The following is a 26563-nucleotide window of genomic DNA, read 5'->3' on the forward strand; positions in this document are numbered from 1 at the left end:
CAAAAGCTGAAACATAGGTGACTCCTACTCCTACTTTTTGGGCATGGTGTTATGATATTAATTTTGATGAAAAAAAATCAAAACTCACTGAAAGGAGGAAACAGTTACAAGGAGGGAGGAAATAGAAGGAAGGGTCTTTGCTTATGTAGCTATTTTTTTTTAAATAGCTCAAGATAATTCTGCACACTTACATAGGCAAATTCAAACACTCACTATTCTTACCACAATCCTGTAAATATATTGTAGGCCATGATAAATGTATAACTTTCCAATCGTATATGCCTCTACAGCATACTGTAAGACTTAAAGACATTGATATAAAAAGCAGAATCTTTATTTTCCACAAAATTTCAAAAATGCCTAATCAGATAAAGTTGATTCTGACTACTATAGTCATCTGACCTTCTAAATACTAGATTAGAATCCAGCAGAACACAAATTATTTTTACTGATACTTTGCGTAAAGAAGCTCTACAAGGAAAGATGGAAAACATTTTTTCTCCATTTGGCTAAAGTGTATATGAAACTCAAGCAAGGAATAAAAACTTGCACCTTGCATCTTTAAAAAAAAAGATTACCATGCAGTCAAGATAGTTATAGAATAGGAGAAATACCAATGACCTCAATACAAAATATCACACATTTTGTCTCTCTTGAAATTGTAATATATTCTCACAGGTTTTTAAAATCAACTTTCAGAGTTAAAACCTAATTTTAAGAGTCTTAACTTGCCAATGAATTGAAGGATATTATGGTATTTCCTGCCTTAGTTTTTGTTTCCAAGGTGCTCATTCTTATGATTACAAAGACATTAAAATTGCAGTGACAGAACAAAATGCCAAATTTATGAGTTTCTGAAGCCTTCTATTGGGTTTTTCCCTCTTCTAAAATTTTGGGAAGTATTTCATGGAATGTTATGTCCCTGAAATACTGAGCTCCACTAAGTTTTTGTAATTTATATCTAAGATTTTCCAATGAATGTGAATTTGTGAGAAGTATGGAGAAGTCTGTTATAATTGTATTGTTATTAATATTGATTTCTGGACTGTATATTGTAGTAAGGCTGTCATTGATTAATGCCAGTGGTTTTTTTTTTTTTTTTTTTTTTTGTTCTTCATTCTCTGGTGTGGATTAGCACTGAAAATTAAAAAAAATATCCTAGAAGTTATTTTGCTGGAAGACTCATTAATGGTATTCTTTAACTTATTATGTTTATGTGAGAAGGATGTAGGCAGGGGTAGAATCCTACTGGTTTAGCAACCGGTTCGCTGAAAACGTGCTTCGCGTGCATACGTGCGTAGTTGAAAGAAGACTTACCTTCCGGATTACTGCTTGGAAGGAAAACAGCTGAGGCATGGCAGTCCACTCTGCCACGTGACTCAGCTGAGAAGATAAAGGTAGGTAAAGTTCAGGGGCTGGCAGGCAGGCCCACTTGCTAGTGGGAGCAAAAAAACCCTTCCACAGCTGATCTTCGGAGCTACCGGTTCGCCCGAACCAGTAGAATCCCACCTTGGATCTAGGTGTCCTACTGGACTACCATTAAGAATGAACTTGCAGCTTGCTGCACCTGCCAAAAAAGTGATGCAGTCCTAGGCTGCATCAACAGAGGATCAAGATCATGAGAAATGATAGAGTCACTTTATACTGTACTAGTGAGACCATACTTGGAAAACTGTGCCTAGTTCTGATCATCACAGTACAAAAAAAATGCTGAGATCCTAGAAATCCTAGTACAGAGAAGAGCAATAAAGGATTTGGAGACTAAACCATATAATGAATGGTTATGGGAACTATTGTAGGTATGTCTACTAGTCTAACAAAGATGAGGACTAGAGATAACATGATAGCAGTCTTTCAGTATTTGAGAGGCTGTCAGAGAGAAGGAGTTTAACTAATTCTCCAAAGAATCTGAGGGCAGGACAAGAAGTAATAGGTGGAATCACTAAAGGGAGATCCAATTAAAACTAAGGAGAAATTTTCTGGCAGTGAGAAAATTAATCACTGGAATTGCTTGCTGCCAGAAATTGTAGGTGCTCCATGACTGGAAGTTTTCAAGAAGAAATTGGACATTTGTCTGAAATAATAGAGGTTTGGACTAGAAGACCTCCAAGGTCCCATCGAACCATGTTATTCTGTGTTCTATGTATAATGGCTGTTTGAAATTACAACAGACTTTTAAAAAGCTACTTATGGCTCGTTCTCAAAGTTACAATTGCCGCTCTCCCTATGGTCACCTGATTGCATTTTAATGCACTCCACAGTCATGTGATCAAAATTTTTGATTTTTAAAAATGTTTTCTACCAGAAAATGGCAAAAAACCCCTCCTACTGGATATCTTGGATTTGCTTAATGACCATGTGGTTTGCTTAACAATGACATGATTCACTTCACGACAACAGTGAATCACTCTATGGCCATCATATAAACAGTCATAAAATTGAGTCCTGGCATGAGATGCCTCGACTTACAATCACAATGACTTACAACTAAAATTCCAGACTCCATGGTACCTATAAAATAAGTGGTCTTTACAACCACTGAAAAAGCATTGTATTGCTATTCCATTGCTTTCTCTTTAATAGGTGCATGTGTGTGTAAAGAAGGCAATGAAAAGATTCATATGAAAAAGTTGCAAATAGAGTTAATAATAAAATGAATAAAATTCTAATAAAATTTCATTAATGAGCTGTGATGACTGGATGATAAAAGCTTCCTTTTAACATGTCTTCCAATAAAGCTTTTTTTTTTTTGGAAGAGGTTAGAAAACTGTTCAATTTTTATTTGGCTCTCAAATAAAAAAAGCTTTTGGTTTGTATCCTTCTGCTTGTCTCACAATCCCTTCAAATCTGAAACCAAGAACAACTACCAGCTGTGGCTTAGCTGAATGATTTCTTATGGATTCAAAAAAAGGAGGATGGGATTAGTGGACTTGAACCAATACATCTGTCATTATCAGCACCAGATTCTGTGCAACCGGGTTGCACATTACTGTGGGTCAAAGAAAAAAAGTGCTTTGGAGCACACATGTACTGTATGATCTGATGGAAAGTTTTACAATTAAATAATTATAGTTTCTGTAATAGTTGGTATAGCTGTGAAGGACATCCATACAGCCCTGGGGAAATATGCAGTTGCTTTAGAGAGTTGCTCATAAATGCTAAATAAATGTGCTAAGAAACACCTTTTCCATACAATTCAAAAGCGTTATAGGGCCTTACTGGGTAGCAGCGATGAAACAAATAAGCCTATCAATAAGAAAATGCTGTTTTAATTTCCCTTTGTCTTTACAGGAAGAGGAATACACAACCTATATGTGCAAACCTGCAGGAAGCCATCATGGAGTGCTACAATGAAAATAAGCAGCAAGTCCTAAACTGCTCAGAGCTAGTCAAGGAATATCAGCGTTGTGTTAGGCTAGCACAAAAGGTACCTATAATTTTATTTCTGCTTTACATCAAGGACATTTCCTGACTACTGCTCTGTCTTGTAAAGGAACATGCCAGTCAGAAGTCTTTGTCTCCCTCCAGATTCTTTTGCTCCTCCAGGCACTGATGGAGTAAGTTCACATAGAGTGAAAACCAGCATGTATGAAGGGAAAAAAAACTAACAATAGCAAGCTTATTTTATTAATCATCCAAACAGCCCATGCAATCTTTAGAATTCTTAACTTGTCAACCTATTCTAGCAGAATATTGAAGTTCAGCACATTTGGAGGGGAAAAGGTTGGGGAAGGTAAGGCATTTGCCTTACCAAACTCATTAGTAAGGCTTACATTCAGTCTTGAATTTGGACCACAATTTGAAATGTGTTCTAAATTTTCATTTTATAACTTCCGCTTTAACACATGCACACCAGCCACTTGGTCTTCAGGTTTCCAGGGCTCTGGCACACACAAAGATCAGCTGGCCTGCGTGCATGCATTCACCAGAAACCAGAAGAGCAGCTGGTGACGGTGTGCATACCCATACAAAGGGCTCTGCGTGCCACCTCTGGCAGGCGTGCCATAGGCTCGCCATCATGGATGCTACTAAAACTGTCAGGTTGGTAACTTTTAACTGAATGAAATGGTACATCGTCGGCAAAACATTTTCAACCAAGGTATCTTAAATGGGTTAACTTAAAGAATGAAGGGACCAATTACTTCCATGAGAATGGAATTTTAGAATGTTCCTGCTGTTCAAGAACTTTACAAGTATCTTGCAAACCATATACTTTATAGATCATGTCAGATATTTCTTTTTCTAAAATTGAAAAGGCATGCATTTCGCACTATATGGATAACAATATGAATGTCTTTACACTGCTTATATCAATGAATCACAGAATAAGCCTTCTGATTTGCATTTTCACAAGGACATGCAGATCAAAATGTATGTGTTACAAAATATATGTCTCTTATATCAGGAGAGCCCACGACCCTATAGAATCTAGTATTTTGGGCCATGTCGTAGCTAAGGCAATCTCCGCTCATTTTCTTCAAAATCAATTTGGTAACCTGTAATGGATTAGCCTGAAATTGACCCTATTCCGAATACTTTTTAATGCACAGGCTGGGATCATAGAATATATCTCCTTATAAACACTACAGTAATCCAGGATTTATGAAGGATTTCAAACATTCTGCGAAATTTCCTGTGTGCAAAAGAAGCATCATTGCATTTAGTAGGAGATACTCGGTTGACCAAGCATTTCCTCTGCGTCTGTCATGGATCAGGGGGCTTCCGATTTACAAATGAGGGACATGTGCTTCCAGGCAAGGCTTCGCGGCTGAGGTGATTTCATTGGGGATGGGTTTTCATGCGAAAGGGGTGGGGAGGGTACGAGAAGAGAGCTCTTTTCATTTCTATTAATATGGTAAAGAAGAAGCCCCGTGTCTGATTTAAGTATAACATGAAACAAACTGCCAGACAGGTCCCACAAGAAGCTTTGTCAGAAGGAGATGGGAAAATTGTCAAAATATATTAGCTCAAATGTTGTTGCAAGCCCTGGTGGGTTTTTCTTTTCCTGTTTACCAGGAGTATCTTTATATATCTGCAAATCAGCAAGGTTAAAGCTACTAGGGGAAAGGCTTTTCTCCCGTACCTTTTGAGATCTCCAGCTTGCAAAATGTGTGATTTCCCCCCCTCCTCCCAATTCCCCCAATCTTGCATTAAAATATGGCAAGTCCTGAATCGCCATGGCGCAGTTGTTTTCTCTAAGCAGCTCTCTACGGAACTTGCCTTGTCCCTTGCCAGACTTCTGTAGATGCAAGTCTTTCCTCCTGCATCTTGTAAATCAGGCTTGTATGGGGTGGGTAGAAGCAGGGGGAAAGTATATTTTTAGCAGATACATTTACCAATACATCTTTATAGCACATAGCGCAGAAGGAATGTGATTACCAAAGAAGACAGATTGCATTAAACTTCCACATATTTGCAGACTGCTGCTCCAATCCACATGAGAAAGAGGCTGGGAAGCTGCCAGCCAAAGCTTCAACCTGACAGTATTACAGAGTAAATTGAAAGCTGAGCGACTGGTAACAGCAGAGGGCACTGAAAAATCCTATTAACCTGAAGTTTTTTTTTTTTTTTTAAACTTAACTCCTTAAGTTGGCTAGTTCACAAGGACTTCTACGTACATAAAACCTGGTGGAGGTCTTTTCACATAATTAGTGAAAAAGGATATTGTATTAATGGCTACTTTACATTGATTTGCTACAGGGGACACCAAAATGGCAATAAAATCTGTTTCTGCTTCTCTTTCACTAAAACGTCTGCTGCGCAGGTAATTGTGGAATAAGATACAGGCTCAGCAGAAAGCCTCAAAAGACCATGAGATTCAGAATTGGACAGGAAGCCAAAAAAAAAAAAAAGTACAATATAAACCTTTTTGTAGCAAGTTTCCTGAACCATTGTTTATTGAAATAGAAGCTTGAGTAAGAGCAGCAAATTCTGCCAAGAAGATTGAGAAAAGAGGGATAGAGGAAAAGTAGAGGCAAGGCTTCTGTTTGGGGACCAAGCTCCAAAAGCAGTTTTATCAATTGTTTCTGTAAGTTTGTGGCTGTCCGTAAGAAAGCGATTTAATTGCTCTCATCAGGAAGATGACAGACTTTATTTTTATTCAGTTGAGGTAGAGCTCAGAAACCCTCAGAGCATGTGAGTTGCATTTCTATTCAATAGTTTTTGATACTGTTGTTTGAATATTGTATCAGTGATGAAAAATAGAAATAACTACATGTTTGTGAGGAAGACAACGTGTAAGCAAGCAAACTTAAATAGTGATTCCTGGTTTAAGTGGCTTTGCCAAAGGAAGCTAAGCACTATGTGAGAGATAGAAAGTTGATACTCTAGTCTTCTGGTCAAAGAAAGGAGTGGCGGCATTTATTTATTTTTTATTGTTCTAATACTTATGTTTAGGCTAATGTTATCGTCTGTAAAATGCATTATTTGCAAGCCAAGAATAAAGGTTATAACTTAATTCATACAGAAAGTTCTTTTGGTAACAATACAAATGATTTCTTAGTGCCTTGTTCCACAATTTAATTTAATTTTTATTTCCCACTCCGTTAACAATTCTGGAATTTGATGTATCCCATTTAAGCAGGAAACAGGTCTCTTTCTGTTTAGCTTTCAAGATCAGCTAACTATAGTTATATGTTCCCATCTAGTTTAACTGGATAAAGAATTAACTTAAACTGATGTAATGAATGTTTGGACTTGCAACCACAATTGAGCCCAACATTTCTGTTGCTAAGTGAGACATTTGTTAAGTGAGTTTTGCCTCATTTACAACACTACTCCAACACTGGAAGTTTTTAAGAAGATGTTGGATAACCATTTGTCTGAAATAGTATGGGGTTTCTGTCTAGGCAGGAGGTTGGTCTAGAAGACCTCCAAAGTTCCTTCCAACTCTGCTATTCTATTCTATTCTATTCTATTCTTCTTTTATTCTACAACCTTTTTGTTGCTATTAAGTTATTGCAATTTATCACAGTTAAGTGAATTATTACAGTTGATAAATTAGTAACCCAGTTGTTAAGTGAATATGGTTCCCCCATTGACTTTGCTTCTCAGAAGGTCACAAAAGGTAACAAAAACCATCATAAATATGACTCAGTTACCAAGCATCTGAATTTTGATCACATAAGCATGGGGATGATATAAAGGTTGTAACTGTGAAAAACAGTCATAAGTCACATTTTTCATTGCAGTTGTAACTTTGAACGGTCACTAAATGAACTATTGTAACTTGAAGTCTACCTGTATATGATTCTGTTTAATTATTTTACACTCATGGAGATGTGTAAATTGGATATATATTGGACTCATCTTGTATATTTGTTTTGAGAAAAAGAATGTAACTTTGTCGTTTTCTATGGGGATTTTTATGTTTTGGGGAGATAGCTTTACATCTCTGCAGAATTTCCGACAAGAGCTCCGAATTGCTGCTTTTAGGTCTAAATAAAAGCTGGGATAATAATGCAGCTGTAGGAGGGGTTGAGTCTATTGTAGCTTTTTGAATTATCTGTAGTTTATTGACTGCAAGATTTATCAGGAGTGTACCACAGTTTGTAGGCAATTAGGATAGAAACTTGATGCTACAATCTTTCCTCAGTATTTTCTCTCCTGCTGATTGAAAAGCGGCGGGTGAGGGGGAATCAGAATTTTATTTGTTTCTTGGATAACAAAAAAGGAAATGCGTGTACCTAAGGTAAACAACAAAACCTCTCTAATTTTTCCATACCTAGTGAAGAATCATTGTGTTGTGATTGGAAGGCACTACAAAAATCCTTAAATCCAATCGGCAATGTGGAATAAAGCCAAATAAACTGTCCTCAAGAGGTGCCTATTCTGCCCCTGCTTAAAAACATCACGATATGAAAAACTTTCATGACTAGAGTGTTCTTCTAATATTAACTGTAAGAATGGGTATCCCCCCCCCCCCCAATATCTAGGTAGCTGAAATTATTTCTGGTCCTAGTTTTTGTTGCAGTGGAAAATAATTCCTAAATTTCATGTCTCTTCATTAAGATATCAATGCAACATCTTAACCTTTTTCCAGTTTGTCCTTGTAGGGCATGTCCTCCTCCCTGTATCATCTTTGTCTTCATTCTCCATCCTTCCTGAACCTGTGAATATCATTCTGGAAATGTATATAGGATCGTACACAGTATTCCTGCCTCACCACTGCAGAATAGAAGGGAACAATGACCTCACATGTCTTTGACACAGTGCTGTTCCTAATGCCATCCAGAACTGGCCCAATTCTTAAAGCGGTTGGCTCACACAGAAGGTTCACATTCAGCTTGTTGTCAATGACCACATTCAAGGCCTTCTCCAATGAGGTGTCCAAAAAGTGCTTTTTCAAGAGGCAACTGGGCTTTCTGGTTTTTCTTTGAATATGTTTCGCTTCTCATCCAAGAAACTTCTTCAGCTCTTTGAGACAACCATGACCTGGATGATTGAGAATCTCCATAATCTCCAATGAGGTGCTTTCAAGTTCACATTCTTGTGTGTGCCATATAGCTTTCCTCACCTTACATTTCCTCTTCCCCACACTTTGAAAGACATCTTGTTCCTCTTAGCTGAATCTTCCAACCAGTCCAAATTAGATTGCAATCCCATTCTATTTTCCTAGTAGTGGCCAAATATCCCATTTTTTTGTCATCTGCAATTTTGCTCCGCATCCTATCAGTCCCATTATTCAAACCATTAAGAACAATATTGAATTATATCACCACGGGGCAGATCCTTATGGTACTGCACTGTTTAGTGTTCGGCAGATCAGTTTAAGGCCATTAATATTGACTCTTAGAATGTAGTTAGCCAGCCCTTTGTGAAATGACCTTAGTATAGTGCCATCCAGACTTTTAACAGCTTGTAATGAGAATGTCATACAGAACCTTCTGTTCAACCGCATTGGCTCCTTCAGATTTTTCTTCCTTGCTAATGTTGTTTGAGACTGCCCTGTCTTTAACTTCCTTTTCAATAAGTCTCGACTGGCTTCACCTTTTCACCCTAAGGCTTTCTTTTCTTGGCATCTTCCATGCCATCTGTCTTAATAAAACCAGTCCTTTGAAAATATATAGAACATAATGTATCGAATATTGGGCTTCAGAAGAATGCTTTAGTTGAATGTCCTGTATACAACTGGAATTGTATTTAGGACAAACCCTTGAAATCACTCATCCAATGTTTCATGCTCAAGGGGACTAGAACTCTCAGTCTCCTGGTTTAACTACCTCACCAAATTGGCTCTCCTCTTCTATGCTTGTCACCATTTGGACCCTTAGTAACTGATCTCCATCACCTACTATGTCAAGCACTTGCTGGAAAAGCCAGGAAACAAGTGAAACATGGATTTTAGGAAGTTTTTTTTTAATGGTAGTTTACGTTAAAAACAGAGTCTTCAGAACTGTAACAATAAGTTCCCAGCCAGAGTTACAGTGTGTTATTAAGTAAGGTGGAATCAGTTTTAAGAATTTTTTCACAATTTCTCATGCATCAGGACTTTAGTCATTCAAAGCTTTTGCATAACCCTTTTAGTAAGACAGAGAATATATAAATTAATTTATAAGCTTTAATAATCTCATGCCACCTTCAATTTTTCCTGCTGGTGTTTGACTATTACAATATTGCAGGTGCAGAATATTTTCACATTCTTCCTTTATCAGAAAAACAGATAGCCAACTCTTCAATGCATCAATGAATGGTTAGCAAGAGAAACAAGAAATCTCTGTCTTAACAAATTTAGAGATAAATTGAAAACTAAAATAAACATATCCAATTTCCCACATTTTTGTAACATAATTTTATTTTCCTTTACAATAAATCTGGTTAAAGATAATTCTGGGAATCATGTTAAGATCTGTTGACATGGAAATCAAGAAATTCTTGCCACAACTTAGTCACAGAGATTGTGTCAGTCAATATTATACTCAGAAGACTAGCCCCAGAGATTAAGAATTTATTTCAAAAGATTTTATAATTTCTTTTATTCTGCAATTAATGTTTTTTTTAAAAAAAATAATACTATGGCTAAAGAAACAGGAGCTTTGGAAGTGCTGATTTATCTATCTGAAAAATTCTCAATTACACCTCTGGATATTGTCATTGTTACAACTTACCTGTAAGTATTTGGATAAAAGGAAGCATTATAACCTTATCCTGTTTGTGTGTGTGTTTTATATCTTACTGTGTGGATGTAAATGTAAATGTAGTTCACCAGACCTTCTCCAGGGCCAGTTTATGAAACAAATTGTATGTGATATATATTCCCTAATGCTTATGGTTTTCTTTGCATCAAAACAGTTTTCACAGTGAAAATATATTGAACCTGAGCCATTCAAAAATGCCATTTCCTTTAATGTTTAGAGGAAATAGTTTACAGCACTGTTAAAGTTTGGTTTTATTTGAGGGAAATCATTGGAAAACAATGGCATTTCTGTGATCAGTTTTATTTACACTTGTATACAGACTGACCATAAATGGAGACAGGTTTTTCACATATTTCTTATTCCTTGCATAATACCTTCACAGATTCTTTAAAGAGGACATGCTGACTTCCTTCCTGACTCCTCTGGACTGGGAACTAAGTTGAACAGGGGTGAAGGTTGCTGCTTATACTTTGTAAAGAAGCAGACTCTCTTACCGACAGCCATTCTGTCATTTGACTTATACTTCTGTCTCTCCGTGATATTATTGTGGACTCTGTTTGAATTTCTGTCTTCAGCTTTCAAACACCTTGTATACTGATATTGAAGTTTAACCCTCCTCAAGATCTTCAGACTGATTAATGATTTGTGACAGATCTCCTCCTTCTCCTTGTTTCATTTCACCCAACATAGCTGTCTGCCGTTTTAATTAATTCCTGAGCATCTTCTAGTGAAATAGCTCAGTGGTCTAGTATAAAACACTATCTCCTTTCACTTAATTCCTGTTTCATGTACTTATACTGTTGCATATGCATATCTATATAAAGTAAGTCATGGGGGGAAAAAACAGATAATAATGCTCCATTACCAGTATTTCGTCTTCCTTTTGGGGCCATTTAAACAGAATTGCAGCCAGCAACTGTCATTCAAAAAAATTTGTAGCATTTTGACTAAATTCATGACTCATGTTAAGCTATAGAAATACTTAGAGACTAAGGAGTGTTGCTCTGAATATGCTTGCTGTTTTCATTGAATGGGCATAGATAGCAAACTATTGGCAGCTCTATCCATGGTTTGTTTAGTACAAACCATGTACAGTTTGTTTGTGCAAACCAGGGATTCTAAATGTTCCTTTCAATATTGCATAATGCCTGGAACAAACCATAGATTTATTAGCTGCACTGTCTTGTGTGAGGAATTAACACAGTTGAACTGAAACTGTACAGTAGCACAGTTTTAATTGATCACTAAGCTGCTTAAGTGTATTATGCAAGCTGGCAAATATCTACTTTGAACTTGGCTTACAAAAGAGTCAACAATTTGTAGAAAGGCATCCAGTAGAGTCATCTTGACCATCTCTATTCTCCAACTCCCAACAATGAAAATATTCCTTTTTCTTAGCCCTGAATGCTGTAAATCTCTTAAAATATCTGGAAACCTTGACCAGATTGGAATTTTGAAAAATAAAGACTGACATATTTTACCGTATTGGCTGAAGTGCGTAAAAGGTCAGTACAGGAAACTGACTTATTCCAAGATAGGGTGATTTGCACGTCTGGCTTAGCTTTACCTATTTTTAAGTGGCAGCAGCCATCTGAATTATAAGGTAGACAGTTTATTTACAGAACAGGTTCATTTGGAGAGCATTAAAAATTAAGCAAAATAATTTAAATAGAAATTGGTTTGAGTCACTAAGATATTTTTGTTTAAAGCATCAGGTAAAACATACCTACAGTTGAATAGGCCCATGTATCTAAAGCAGCATTATTATTGTAGTGCACTGTTAACTTTCTCTGGATTCCCAGTTGGGTTTTTTGTACTAATTCTTTCTTCCACCCTACATGTGGACAATTGCTCTGGCAATAATATTATTAAAGGAGTTTATGACTCCATGAATACCCTTCTCACAAGGGAACAAGTAAAGAAGCTACAAGCAGCTGTATTTATTTAGTCATAAATACTAAGGAGAACATTACTGTATTAATTGTAGCAGGCATTCTCCTGTTTTTTTTATTTGCAGAAGTCAATCTAATCCTCATTGTGCTTCTAATTGTAAAAAATAAAGAGCTGAAGATGGGTCCTATTTAATTCATATTTCACGAGCATTTCTGAGTTGTTGTTTTTTTTATTCACTGACATTCATTGACAGATAAACTGAAAATATGGTGCTGCCTGAAAGGACATAAACTGCCTTTTTAATATATGAGGCATGTCCAATAGTAAAATACTGGCCTGCTTAAAATGGAAATGGTTGCTGCATTCATCCAGCAGTTATGAAACTGCAGGCATAAGTTCTTCATTGGCTTTTCTGTTGCTGAACACCAGAGACCTGGTGTTTCTGTAGCTATATTATAAACCATCTAATAGACCACAAATATAGAGCACAGTTGTTTCTTCATGCAGAACTTTGCAAAGATTTCAGTAACAACTTCTGGGATGTTGCTGTTTCCAGGCTCCATTGTTGTCTTCACTTTGTGCAATATCAGTCTGCTGGATCATATAGCCAAGTGCTATGCCTGACAGCAGAAATCTTGGTAGTCACAGAGGCAAAAGACATCTAATAAGGCTTCAGATGAGCTTTTAAAATTCACTTGATCATACTGACCCCGAGGTTACACAGACACAAATACATGCTCATATGCCCTCAATTTTTCCTTACACCATGAAGAGAATTAAATTCTGGCAGGCCAGAAGGGATGGTCATGAGTATAAACAAAATCTTATGAAGAAGTGTATTCTTAACCCGAAGAAAACGGAGAAAATATTACTTTTCAAATACATATAATGCTGTACCTTTCCCCCCTAGAAATCTGATCGTAAAATTTAAATTACAGAATGATTGGTGTTTGAACTTTACGAGTAACTTTTCTTTATCAGTTTAATATAATCAAATTCTGCTTTCCTGCACTAAGATGGGGTTGAACTAGGTGGCCTACACCTTTCAGGGTTCACTGGAGGTTATTTAGCCTTTTGATAGACAAAGCAAGAGAAGTTCCATTCAGATCGCTAAAAAATGTGTGTGATATCTGTGTATCTGTGTAGACATTTGAGCCCATGCCACTTGGGGATCAATAGCAAAATTTTGAATTGATCCTCATATAGGTGTGAAGTACAGCAGCTCCTGCGTATTAGGCAATCTCTGAGTAACCCAGCAGCTCTGCACTGGCCTAGCTGAAGTTTATGAATAACTTTCAAATGCAACCCCACATATAGTGTTCTGTAATAATAGAACTCACTGGTTTTCACAGAACAAATAACCGACATTTGACCGAATAACTGGCATTTGACTAACCCTGTTCTGAAATGGTGACAGCTGATATATCAGCCTAAAGTAACAGATAAAAGGTGCCTCTTGTTTTTAACCACTAAGGCCACCTGAGCCTTCTATGACAATGATGGATTCAAAGCATCTCCAAGCCATGCACCGGATTCTTCAAGACAGATTGAACAAATGAGCCAACCTCTCCACAAACAGCAGACCCAACTTGTATGAATTGAACTTCACTTATTCACCTTCATTCAGACCATTACTTTGCTTAAGCAACAATTTAGAACATCCTCTGCTCCAGGATATTAACTGAAAAAGATGTAAAACTGTCACCTGCACATTTTTCATATGTTAAGAATCCTCTGCAAAATTATTTATTGAAATAATTTATTTCTTTTTATATTTTCATGTAGATGGTTCTGCTTTCCAAGTTGATAGGTTAGTTTTTGCTAAAGGATGTGTAGGAGGAATTTTCCCCTCTGGTTCTTAATGAGGATCAGACAGATTTCATTGAAGCACAAAATGTTATTTATGATAGGTAGTTCAAAAGCAAAAGCTTAAAAGCAGAATAGGGGTGTAGGTATGCAGGTCTTGTTGTATTCAGGTCTTTTCCCGTGTAAGATTGAGATTGTCTTGGCAACGTTTCGGCGAGGTCCCACTCGCCATCTTCAGGCTGGTGTTTTCGGCTTTGTGCTTGTTCGAGTAAGGTGTGGTCGGAACTGTCGTCTTTCTATAAATCTTGGTGGGGGCTGTGGAGTGCTGGCTTTCTTGCTGTAAGTGGGTTGATTGGCTATGTAGTTGCATCCTGATTGGTAGATGGAGTTGATGTTTGTAGATTGGTCGGCTGTTTCATATCATCCTGTGTGGCTGAGGTGCTGGCAGTTGTTCTTTTGTGTCGTAATGACCTGGGTGGTGGGTGAGGTGGTGGGTGGGGAACCAAATTAATCTCCAAAACAGAAAACTTCAACAAGAGAATATCTATTGAAGCCATCGCAATAGAGAAACACTCCCACAACATGAATAAATGTGATGATACCTCCCGCCTACCAGACATCTGGAAACCAGCCCTAGTCAACAAACAAACCCCACCCACCACCCAGGTCGTTAAAACACAAAAGAACAACGGACACATAGCCAGCACCAATCAGCACCAATCTACCAATCATGATACAGCCACACATCCAATCAATCCACTTGCTGAAACGGGGCCAGCACTCCACACAGCCCCATCAAGGTTTGTAGAGGGACAGCAGCTCCGATCACACTTTAAGCCCAAAACACCAGCCTGAAGATGGCGAGTGAGACCTCGCCGAAACTTTGCCACAAATGTTGAACATATATATATATATATATATATATATATATATATATATATATATATATATATATATATATATATTCTTTCACACAGATGCATACTCGCACACCCACCCACTGATATACATGCATGCTTATTTACACTTATCTGAGTTCTCAACTGGGTTGACAGGTACTAGCCAGAGGGATGGAAGCCAATCCAAAGATGACTCAACAAGTGGGTGGTCTTCAGGACCTTTTTCTCCCTCAAAGTCCTTGCTTTGTTGAAAACTACACTTGCCTTGCTGATTTACAAGTTTGGTAGCTGTTGATGGGATTTGGGGAAGTGTTTCCCATGTGTTTAAGCTTCTTTTGTCTGACTTAGGTGACATTTTTCCTTTGTTTCCATAAGCATGTGTTTCCTTTTTATCTACCTCCTGAAGGGTTCTTTTAGATAAGATTCCCAGCTATGAAGCCTGCTTATGAGCTTGCATCATCTTTAGGTATTTCAGCTTCAGCCTACACTACATCAATGGACCCTTGAGTTAGGCAGTGCTTTATGGATAAAGAGACTTTCAATATTTTAACTTTCTCTAGGACAGGTGATATCTCCCAGTAAATTTATTTCTAGGCTATTCTTGTCTTCAAGTTCCTTAATCAACATTCTTGTCTTAAATGTTTCTTAGCTTTCATTTAGATTTTTTTTAATCAACCACAATAAACCAATTTATACTCTTTTTACAAAAAAACTAACAATGTCTGATAGTTAGTTGTAATTACTCTTGACAATACTAATTCTTACTTATGTCACCTGAGAGGCATTTACTCAGCCACCATTCTTTATGTTCCATACTTCATATGTACTTTATTGCAAAAATGACACTTTAAAATATTTGTTCTTTGTCTATGGTGCTATTATCTTGGCAGAATGCTCTTAGAGAAGAAAAATCAGAATTTGCATGGATACATTTCTTATCTCTGTTATGGCAGCCACCATTTTATGGGCTTGACCATTTTAGAGAATTACTATGTAGGAAACATTTCCTAACAATTTTGTCTTGTTAGCTTTAACAGTCTGGATTGCCTAAAATATCATTTTATTAATTAACATTGAAATTCTTCCCATATTGCTATTAAAAATTGAAGTATGTAATAGACTTCTAAAGGTTGATGCATACAAATTTTGACTTGACTCTATTGTTTTTTCCTGACCTTTCCTAAGGTGCTGATATTGAAGTCTGTATCTTTAAAGAGTTTTTAGGATAACTCAAAAGGCTTTAATGGATGTAAAGTGTTCTTGGAGTTTATCTGTAACTTCGCCCACATGCTAAGATTTGAATTTATTATTGTTCGTAATACAAAAAATAAACTTGTAACGCAAAGCTTTTAGTAACCATAATATGAATTGATTCCTTTGTAGTGGTATTGTTCTTCCATTATGACAGTGTATTTTAGAATGCAAAAGAATTAAAACAAGTATCTTAAGACTCTGTGTAAAGATATTTTTTGTCTATAGACTAAGTGGAAGAAGATAGTGTCCAAAGTTTAATGGATCACTAAATAAGGTGTAAAAATGGCTAAAAACTGATGTTTTATTTTTTGTAGTGAAATGTTATGTTCATTTTTATTACACTTTACACCAGCTAATCTTTATAATATTAAATTTTCATTCTATTCATGTGGCTGCATCTATCCATTTCCTTTCCAAGGAGGTAGATGATTTATTTCACCAAGCAATCCCTGATTGGGTCATATACCTCAAAAAATGGGGAAATCCAGATTTTAAAAATGACATTGTTTTTTGTACATTGAGTATTTTTAAGACATGGTTTGCCTTGTCAAGTGATTTGCAAAGTCCTGATGGTTTTTGTTTTTTTTCTGAATGGAAAAAACATCCTGTGCTACCAGATGTCTCAGTACTTTCCAAAACAGCAATCTGCTTTGGATATTCCTACCACTGTTTTAATTAAAGGAACCTGACTGAACCATTTCTTAAAGCCTGAACTCAGCACTGATAAAAGATGGTTCATAACTAGAATGTAAAACAGCAGTTACTGGCATTTTATTTTTTGTTCACTTCAAAAGGCAAAAGCTTAGCTCAAACCCTGACCTGGTTGAAGGACTTGACTCTGGAAAAAGTTGGTTTCCCCCCTCTAGTGCCACTCAGAAATTATCTGTTGTGATATTTCTAGCCAGATTTTCAAGCTGAGCCCACCATTCCGTTCCCCAAGGGCATTCCAGCACTGTTAAAAATAAGTGATTTCTAGCCAGATCTTTTTTCCAGTGAATTAATGGGATTCCGATGTGAGTGTCCTTACCAGCCTGCTGAGCCTTCATTTTGCCTTTCCAGAGATTTAAATCTTCTCCATAGAATAAGCAAACTGAACAAAATTTAAAAATGGCAATATGCTAACTGCCTCTGACATGCTGTGCGTTTTTAATTCAAAATAGCCTAGTTGGTATGTGTTTTAATTCAATTCCCTTCACGTTGTTCCCTATCCATAAAAGAGCCCTCTGCATTTTATTTTCTCTTGTTTTAAAGCTTCAAAAGATAATAGAAAACATGAAGTTGTCCATAAGAAATGTCTTCCAAATGTGTTGTAAGATGCATGGCTTTAATACTTTATATTCCATAACTATCAAAAACAAGCACTATGTTTTGATCCAGTATAGGAAATACACTAAGTTACTTAACAGTCTGATTAATTCAAAATAGTGCTATTTATGCTATTTAAACTCATCTTTATTAATATAAACCTATACGTTGCTTAAATCATATTTATTGATATTATACTTTACAAGTACTCAGCCTAGGAACTCTTTAACATTGTTGATGGAATACACATACAGAGACAAACACATACACACACACACACAAAAACACAAACATACACAGTTTGCTGTCTGGTTACCACATTAATGATGTTGGTTTGGAATTTGACAGGATAAAAACTATACGTATAAAACAACAGGCTTTGATATTTCCATTTAGAAGGTCAAATATTTCAGGAATTTTAGCTAAAAATAAAGATTTATTTAAGAATAATTACGTAACATCCTGAAAAAGCATATTAACAGAAATTTCTGGATAGAAAAAAAATAAATCTGTCTTGGTCAGGGAAAATTGGAGCTGTCAAAATGATTACCCTACTGAGATTAAACTTTCAAATACTGTAACTCAAATATTTTTTGTGAAAAAGATGTTAAATATTTTGCACAGGCAAGTAATGAAATATATGTGGTGCATTAAAAAGCTGAGTAGAGTAGAATAGAATAGAAAAGAACAGAACAGAACAGCAGAGTTGGAAGGGACCTTGGAGGTCTTCTAGTCCAACCCCCTGCTCAGGCAGGAAACCTATACATTTCAGACAATCTCTTCTTTAAAACTTCCAGTGTTGGGGCATTCACAACTTCTGGAGGCAAGTTGTCACACTGATTGATTGTTCTAACTGACAGGAAATTTCTTCTTAGTTCTAAGTTGCTTCTCTCCTTGATTAGTTTCCATCCATTGCTTCTTGTCCTGCCCTCAAGTGCTTTGGACAATAGCTTGACTCCCTCTTTCTTGTGGCAACCCCTGAAATATTGGAACACTGCTATCATGTCACCCCTAGTCCTTCTTTTCATGAAACTACCCAATCCCAGCAAACATTCTTTAATGTTAAATTCAAAAACTTGTGGGATTCAAGAGAAGAAGGTGGCTCCAAATTTATGACTGTGTTATCATGTAACTGTTCTTCCAGAAAGACTTCGCAGATTCATTTTCGTTAACATACAGGATTAACCTAATGAAATCATGCATTAATAAGTAACCTACTGAATGTTTGGGACAAATACAGGAAAATGATAAATATGGATGTTTCTCTATTTTCTTTATAAAAATGAAGGCATTAAGAAATTTGCTCAATGGAGAGATAATGATTTGTTTAGATTATAAAATTTTATTGATAACGGGACAAAGATTAAAATCTCTTGATCATGTTAATATACAGTGCTTTCTACATTTAATTGGTTTCAGTATTTTCAAATAAGCAGCACAATAACAAAAGGATTATAGAAACAAGGGAGAATACTGAGTAGGTTGACCAAAATTGAAAATGTTATAACACATAATACTGATTATTTGTCAGTCATGATTTGTAACTTATTAGTGAAATGACTCAAAATCCGAACAAATGAAGGTTTTATGATTAAATGGATGTAGAATATTAATATAGTTATGCAGATGAAATAATGGGAATTTCAATGGAAGAATACCAAATTTACTTTGAACAATTTACTTAGAATCTGTATAAGATGTTATATTGATATATTATCCTAGGTTTAATTGCTAAAATGACTAATTATTTTTCTGAAAAAAGTGTTGTAAATATAAACAACAAGTTAGATCAGGGGTGTCCAACTGGCAGCCCGCAGGCCAGATGCATCACACGCAGGCCACACACGCACACTATCTCCGCAAATGGGAAAAATGTCGTGAAACATCACATGATGGCAACATGACACCGTGAGTTTGATACTCATGGGTTAGATTCTTCTTTTATATGTGATGGTAATTCTGTAAAGACCAACAGTATTGAAAAATTATTCACTGTAGACTGGATCAAATGTTGAAAGTTGCAATCCCATTGCCCTCTGAGAATATTTTGATTAAATTGTACTATAATATATATGCCTTCAAAAATTAACTGAATTGGTATTATATATTAGATTTTATGCATATTTTGGGGATGAGTCCTTTAATTTCATTTTGGAAGAATGGCTAACTAAATTATGGGTGTTTTTCTTCCTGTCTAGAATAATTTTGTATTTAAAAAGTAAAGCTGTTGCAGAATGTAATTATGATTGGTAACAATTCTTGGACCATAATATTATACATGGAATTTTACCACATCCAAAATGCGGATTCTACAGTCCATATTTTAAGGATGTATAATTTATAGTATTGGTAGAAAGCATTATTCACTACCTGTATGCTTCCTTCAGTGATTTGAACAATGTTAACTAAACATTTTAGACTTAAAGTTAACTGGAGTTAACTTGAATTTTGGTTAGAAAATGGACACAAATCTCATAAAATGATAAAATGATATGCCTCAAAATATATCATATGTTGATGAATACTTGCAGCAGAAACAAACTGTATGTTGTCACAGTCTGCTCTAGAAGGATGAAAGGGGGGGGGGAGGAATTATTAGAGAAATGAGCTGTTAGATAAAAACAAAAAAGGGATGTGCCAGAAAGAGAAAGTATAAATGGTCTTACACACTTTTATCCCCTGTCCACATTAATCCCAACACACATTTCTCTTGTAGGCATATGGACCTCATCAAGATTTGTTATCACTAATGTAGGATAAAAATGTAGATGATATTACATGATCATGCAATAATATCACACACTTCTCTTCCTAGGGTCATAAAGTTAAACAACATCTTCTCTTGGGAACAGGCAGAAGCAACCAAGAGTTTGGATTTTGCCAAAATGCTTGTAAGCAGGGTAAGGCAGACAGGTTCTACATGGCATAAAATCAAGTCAGACCAATCCAGATAATTAACCAAAATTAACCATTTCATGAAACATATCTAAATAAATAAGGGATAGCTTTGACTATGACCGTCTGAATGATAAAAACGATGACAACCCAGCCTTTCCTCTATTATCATCTAACATTCATCCTCTAAATTATGGTTGTTGTTTCAGTTTCCAGTAGCATGTTGTGGATTTTAATATCTCAAGAACAGTAGTTCACAGAGGTCAATCCAGAATTCTAAATAATTGCTTGCATTTTACTTGACAAAAATATAAGGTAGAGAGCATTAATTCCAAGTGTAACATCTTTGATAATAATAGCATAAACAGCATGTTTTCATATTCAAAGAAGCATGAGGGAATAATGAAGTCTCAAAAGGAAGGATTATATGAATGCCTCAGAAATCAAGTAGCTACTCTACAGGACTACCACAGTAATATAACCCACTACAAGCAAAATATATAATTTGAAAATAGAATATTCCCTTTGTCCTGATACATGGAAAACAGAGTTACTCAGAAAAAAAATTATTGTCTATTTGACTATAGTGCATATAGTAATGTAGTAAACTTTATGAGAACAATTTCACCTGAATTTATGGTCAGTTATTTTATTACTTTGGCTTAATTTGTTTTTATAGTCTCAATAAATGTTTGTGACACCCAATGCTTATACTCAATGTTTGAGACAATATTATTTATCGCCAAAATTGTACCTGACTCCTTTAGTGTGATTTAAATCTCACTGCTAAAATCCAGCATTGGATCAAGGGAACAATAAAGAATTAAAAGGAACCAAGTTATTATTGAAGAGGCTAGAGTCTTTAGTTAAGGCAATCTTCAACAACATTTTTGAGAAAAAAATATTTATGTGAAGGAAAGCAGTTGGGTTCCTAGTTTGGGGGTAGAAAAGGAAAGAGAAAAATAGAAATGTTGCACATCTATGAAATATATGAAAGACGGGAAAATCTAACAAAGATGCATAAGTGTGGAGTTGAGTTGATGGATATATGGAGGGAAATGAAGATACAGGTTTAATTATGAACAGAAAGATCAAAATATATGCCAGTAAGTATGGATTAGTGTCCTTTAGGTTAGAGTGGGTAGGTGTGAGAGTTGCAAAACATAGGTTAGCACCAGGGGTGGGTTCCGGCAGGCACTACTGCTGAATCGCTCATGTGTATGCTTCACGTATATGCACAATGCAATTAAAATTGTTCAGCACATGCGCAGAACTGAAAAACAAGATGGTGCCACCACCACCTGGGGTACTGGTTTGAGGGTGTGGCAAGCCTGGGTCACTGCCGATTCCAGCGACCTAGGCCGCCAAACCACTACTGGTTTGGTCGAACTGGTAAGAACCCACCCCGATTAGCACTAGAGTCATCTTATACTCCCGGGAATGATGAAAATGGAAAGAACCAAAAATGAGTCTGGTGAAAACTTGTGCAACATTCTGAATAAATGAAATCCAGAAGGGAAAGATACTCTGTTTGTTGACATGAAATAAGAAATAAGATAAGAAAGTATGGAAAATAGAATGTGTCATCTGGAGCCCCAAGAATAAATAAGAATGGGGACCATTAGATTAAAAAAGTTGGCCTTTTTCAAATCCATGTTTTACATACAGAATAAGGTTATTTATATACTGCATACACACAACAGAAGAATATACATTTAAAGCATGATTAATTTGATTGTTTTTCATGAAGGATTAAGAAGCTTAATATGAAACGTTGAATAAAATTACTGAATATTACAAGAGTAATGTCTGGTTCTGAATGTGAAACAGAACATTATTAGTAGAATCAAGAGTGTTGCTAGGAAAGAATGGACAAGAAAAGGAAATAAGACACTATAATAAAAGTATAATGGTTGCAGGAATAATGTACAAGGCACAAAAATATTACACATAAATTAATCATCTATCAAAAATAGAACGTGGACATAAGGAAAGAAGATGTGGAAACTGCTTGAAAAAAATGTTACTGTTACACTATGGATTAGAGAAACCTGAATATAAGAGAATGTTTGCTGTAGGAAAATTAGGATGAAACCTATTATTTAATACCTATAGAGAGAGAAAATGGCAAAAGATGTATTCAAAAAGAACAAGGAATAGTTAGTATTTTTAAAATGTAGTGAAAAGCGCACAATTATTTTGATGGAAATAGAATGTAGTTTTTGAAAATTATGGAAAAATGTAAACAATGAGCCACCAATAGACTGCCTGAAATTGGAAAAAAAAGATTAAATTATTGAGCGATGACTGGAAAATGTTAAGGTTATCAGGGAATAAGATTAATTTCATGCCTTCTAGTCTTTTTTTATTCCTACCAACTGCATAGGTTTTCTTTAGATAGATCTATCCCTAAGTGTTTTTTCAAGTCTTCCAAGAGTGCACACTTTGTCAGTTAACTAAGCCCACCCACCTTGCTGCTGGTCATTCTCTTCTTCTCTTTCCTTCTAACTGTTCCAGCATTGCAGCCTTTTCCAAAGAGTTGGGTCTTCGCATAATGTGTCTGAATTGGAATAAGATAATCATGTGATATTTGCTTAATGTACTTATTTATTACTTATTTATTATAAAATTTATGTCCCACCCAACTTGCCATGAGGTGAGTTTGTTTAATATATCTATGTTTGAATTTATCTATGGATAATGTATGAAGTATACTTATAATTGTAGAGGTACATCTAGTTGAGATCATGAACGTGGGATACTTTTATTTGCTGAAGTTGTCATTAATGGCTGACAGCCTAAATAATTTTCTGTAAATGCTAAATGAATTGTTGTATGATGCAATGAGAAATACAAAACTGAAGATTAGTTTATCAAAAGTAGTCGTGTTTGACACACAATCATTATGTAAATAATTACAAGTTATACCTCAATGGTGAAATATCAAGAACAAGTAGATGAATTTGTTACCTTAAGGTGTTTTACTAAAGACAGGAAAATAGATGGAGAAATGCTAAGACAAGCAAATGCTGGTAGAAAGGTAGTAGGTACTATGTGTGTGTGTGAGTGAATTATTGAAAGTAATGAAAATGAAAGTGTGCCTCTGCCCATTTAGTTATACAGAAGTGAGATTTGGGTATGTTGATATAAACATAAATGTTGAAAGAAAAGGGAACATACTATAAGAGTATGTTATAAAAGCTGTGGTGGCATAGGCTACTTCTGCTGACTGCTGTTCAGCATAATAAAACGAACCCATCCATTGTAGTTTACTCAATAAACTATGATAAACAATCAGTGGTTTAGCTTACAGCAAACCGGTACGTTTGTTTTTTTTATCTGTAAACCCTTGTTTTGTGTCTTGGACCAAAAAATAATATCAAGGGAGAAATGATGATCCATTTATAACAGAAACAAAATGTTATGAGCTGGATAAATTTGGATTCCAGATCACATAATTATAACCATTAACAATCTGCCTAGATGCCAACCCATTAGTAACATTTAGCCAAACATTTGTTGGTGAAATACTTGGTATTCACTCTGAGGCACAAAAGAGGTGGACCTTTGCCACCTCTAATGAGATGACAAAGGTGAATGGATATGATATTAGTTTTGCTAATGTGGAATTGCATCTGTTCTATCAGTTTGGTCAAGGAGGAGGTGGATCCTAGCCATTCTTAAAGTCCTCTTGATTTGCCCATTGCTCAGCAGGTCAGCCTTGGATCTAATATGAATAGGTAAGGAGTCATGGTGGCATAGAATGTGGTATTGCAGGCTAACTTTGCCCACAGCCAGGAGTTCGATCCTGACCCATTCAAGGTTAACTCAACCTTCCATCCTTCTGAGGTCAGTAAAATGAGGACCCAGATTGTTGGGGGCAATATGCTGACTATATAAAACCGCCTAGAGGGGACTGTACAGCACTACGAAGCGGTATATAAGTCTAAGTGCTACTGCTATTGCCATTTCACATTCTTGGCTATCCTATCTCTTTAGAAATCAAACTTTTTCCAGACTTTTTTTCAAAAACTTACTGAAACTGAGTAAGATAAGAATAGTAGTCCTTGTTTCTTTCTATGTCATTCAATCTGTTCTGGCCCTTCCACACTGGAAGGATGCATGATGGATATATGTATGTAATCCTTCTAAAAACCTGTCAAGAAACTGCATATTAATAGTGGTAGTCCTATTTCCAAAACTGCCTTCTGTGAATTTAGTCTGGGAAAATGTGTTATGACAAAGGCCCCCTACTAATAAGAGAGGACCAGGAAAAGGACTGAATTCCTTATTTAGATACAGCTCATATTCCTTAAAAGAAAAAAGGCACAGGCACACAAGGAACCCATTTGAAAAAATACAGCCACATAGACTTTTAGAAAAAGAAGGCATGGAGAAGAAAGAGGTCAGTTCTTTAAAGCTAAATAAAGTACTGAACAACAGACTGGCAGCTCTTACTTTAATAGCAATGTGTTGTGGATTTTTTGGCTAATAAATGGGACCAAATTGCTATGGCCAGAAAGAACATTGCTTCAAGTCTACCCTCTATCAAAATGCATTTTTTACCAAAGTAGCTATTATTTATTCTATTCCTTCCTCAATCCTTGTACATTATTTGAAAGCCCTGGCTGACTTTAATGGTATAGAAAATATAAGTTGAGTAGGGATGACCAAGCATATGCATGTTGCAGTACTTCCCAAAATAAATTCAGCCTAGAAGGAAAATTATTCACAAGTAAATTAGGCCAATACCTTGATATTAATAAGACTTCACATTATTTACTCTAAGTTTGAATTTATTTTATTATGGCTTTGGGCCAGCATAAGTAAGTCAAGCAAAACTCCCATTGGGTTTGTGGACACATACAAATAGCTCTCTTGGCAATGTTAGCAAAATGGTTTGTCCCAGTCCTCTTCTGGGATATCTTTCTGTAGGGGTGTCCCAAACATCTTATTCAAATCACAAAATTTTGGGAAACATCTTGTTTTGAGCACATACATTTGACTTTCATTGAAGATTAACTGCTTTATTTCATTTTATTTCACTTATACAATTTATAGTGAAATAAAGCAAAAGATCCAAAAGACATCATAGAAAACGAAAAATACCATCCACCGGGAACTCAACCTTTGCTTGTTTAAAAGCCTGGGAAAACAGCCAGGTCCTTAATAGCTTCCTAAATAAGAACAGGTAAATAGAATCTTAGAAAATAAAGGCAGGATAAGCTGGAAGCCAGTCAAAATTAATGGATGTAAAATGCAAAGTAACTACCAAGCTGATTGGTTTGATCAGATTAATAGGTATTTTGTAAGTGAATCATAGAAGCAATAATAAAGAACATGCAGTCTCCTCTGATAAAAGGAAAGATACATAAAAGTCATTGGACCTGCCTGGTGCATTCACTAGAATGGAAGTAATTAGAATAGAGCAGTTATCTTTGTGGTCTAAGCAATACAAAAGAACGTTCTGGGCTTTAATGAACATGAGAGGTAATACATTCCCCTTCTCTATCATTATACTAACACATTCATAAGAAGAGGGGCACTGTTTTTTACATGCACTCCATTCTACTAGGACTGCCTTCCTTTCTCATGCACACAAAAGAAAATTGAAAGCATATTGGATAGGAAGATGTTTTTTTTTTCAAACACATCCCTATTCCCTGTGAATTGTTGTTCTTTTTTTTTTTAAAAAAACCTTTTGTATGTGTGCCATGGTTTGAGAGCTAAAACAGTTGCATTGTACCTTTGTTGTCTTCCGAGTCAAAGCAGAAAAATTACATGTTCTACAGATGGCAGCCACACAATTCAATTCCTTATTTAAACTAAGTAGGGTAGGCAAGTTAGTACTCTCCAGATATTTTAGACTACAATGTTCAAAATCCTAGGCCATTGGCCGTGTTGACTGAAATTTATGTGAAATGTAGCCCTAGATATGTTGAGTAATAGCACCCATGTATCATCATAATTTGATCAGGTAACCAAAAAATGGCCTTTACAGGTTCAGAAGCCATTTTGAAATCTGTAATTACCTTTTTGGTCAATTCAAAGTTACAAAAAAGTGAACAAGATTTTGAGTTGTCCAGGATTTTTCATCAGAAAACAGTGTAACCAAAATAGTAGAGCCTAGAAGAAGAGAACATGGGCTAGACTTGAACTCATGATATCCATATTTAATTGTTGCTTTAAGGTCAAAACTAAGAGGAAAATGCGGACAGTCTGATCATTTTCCACTATGTGCAGGAGTAGTTTTAAATTGCTCCTAAGACTGACAGTTGAATAAACAAAAAATACTTTATGCCTTAACTATGAAAGTATAAAATCCAGAACATACAAAATCCAACATCTCCACCAAGATTTGGAATCCACAGTTTG

At 35.8% G+C, this 26563-nt stretch overlaps 1 protein-coding gene across 1 annotated transcript in view; it reads left to right on the forward strand.

The window, feature by feature from the left end:
- The window catches only part of CHCHD6 (coiled-coil-helix-coiled-coil-helix domain containing 6), a 251929-nt gene that overhangs the window by 187546 nt on the left and 37820 nt on the right, over positions 1-26563 (forward strand). Inside the window, exon 7 of the mRNA XM_032210720.1 lies at positions 3292-3427. Within this exon, the coding sequence (XP_032066611.1) occupies positions 3292-3427 (136 nt within the window). The remainder of the gene's footprint in view (positions 1-3291; positions 3428-26563) is intronic.

The sequence above is a fragment of the Thamnophis elegans genome, chromosome 2 (genome assembly GCF_009769535.1).
Source record: "Thamnophis elegans isolate rThaEle1 chromosome 2, rThaEle1.pri, whole genome shotgun sequence".
Lineage (NCBI taxonomy): Eukaryota > Metazoa > Chordata > Lepidosauria > Squamata > Colubridae > Thamnophis > Thamnophis elegans.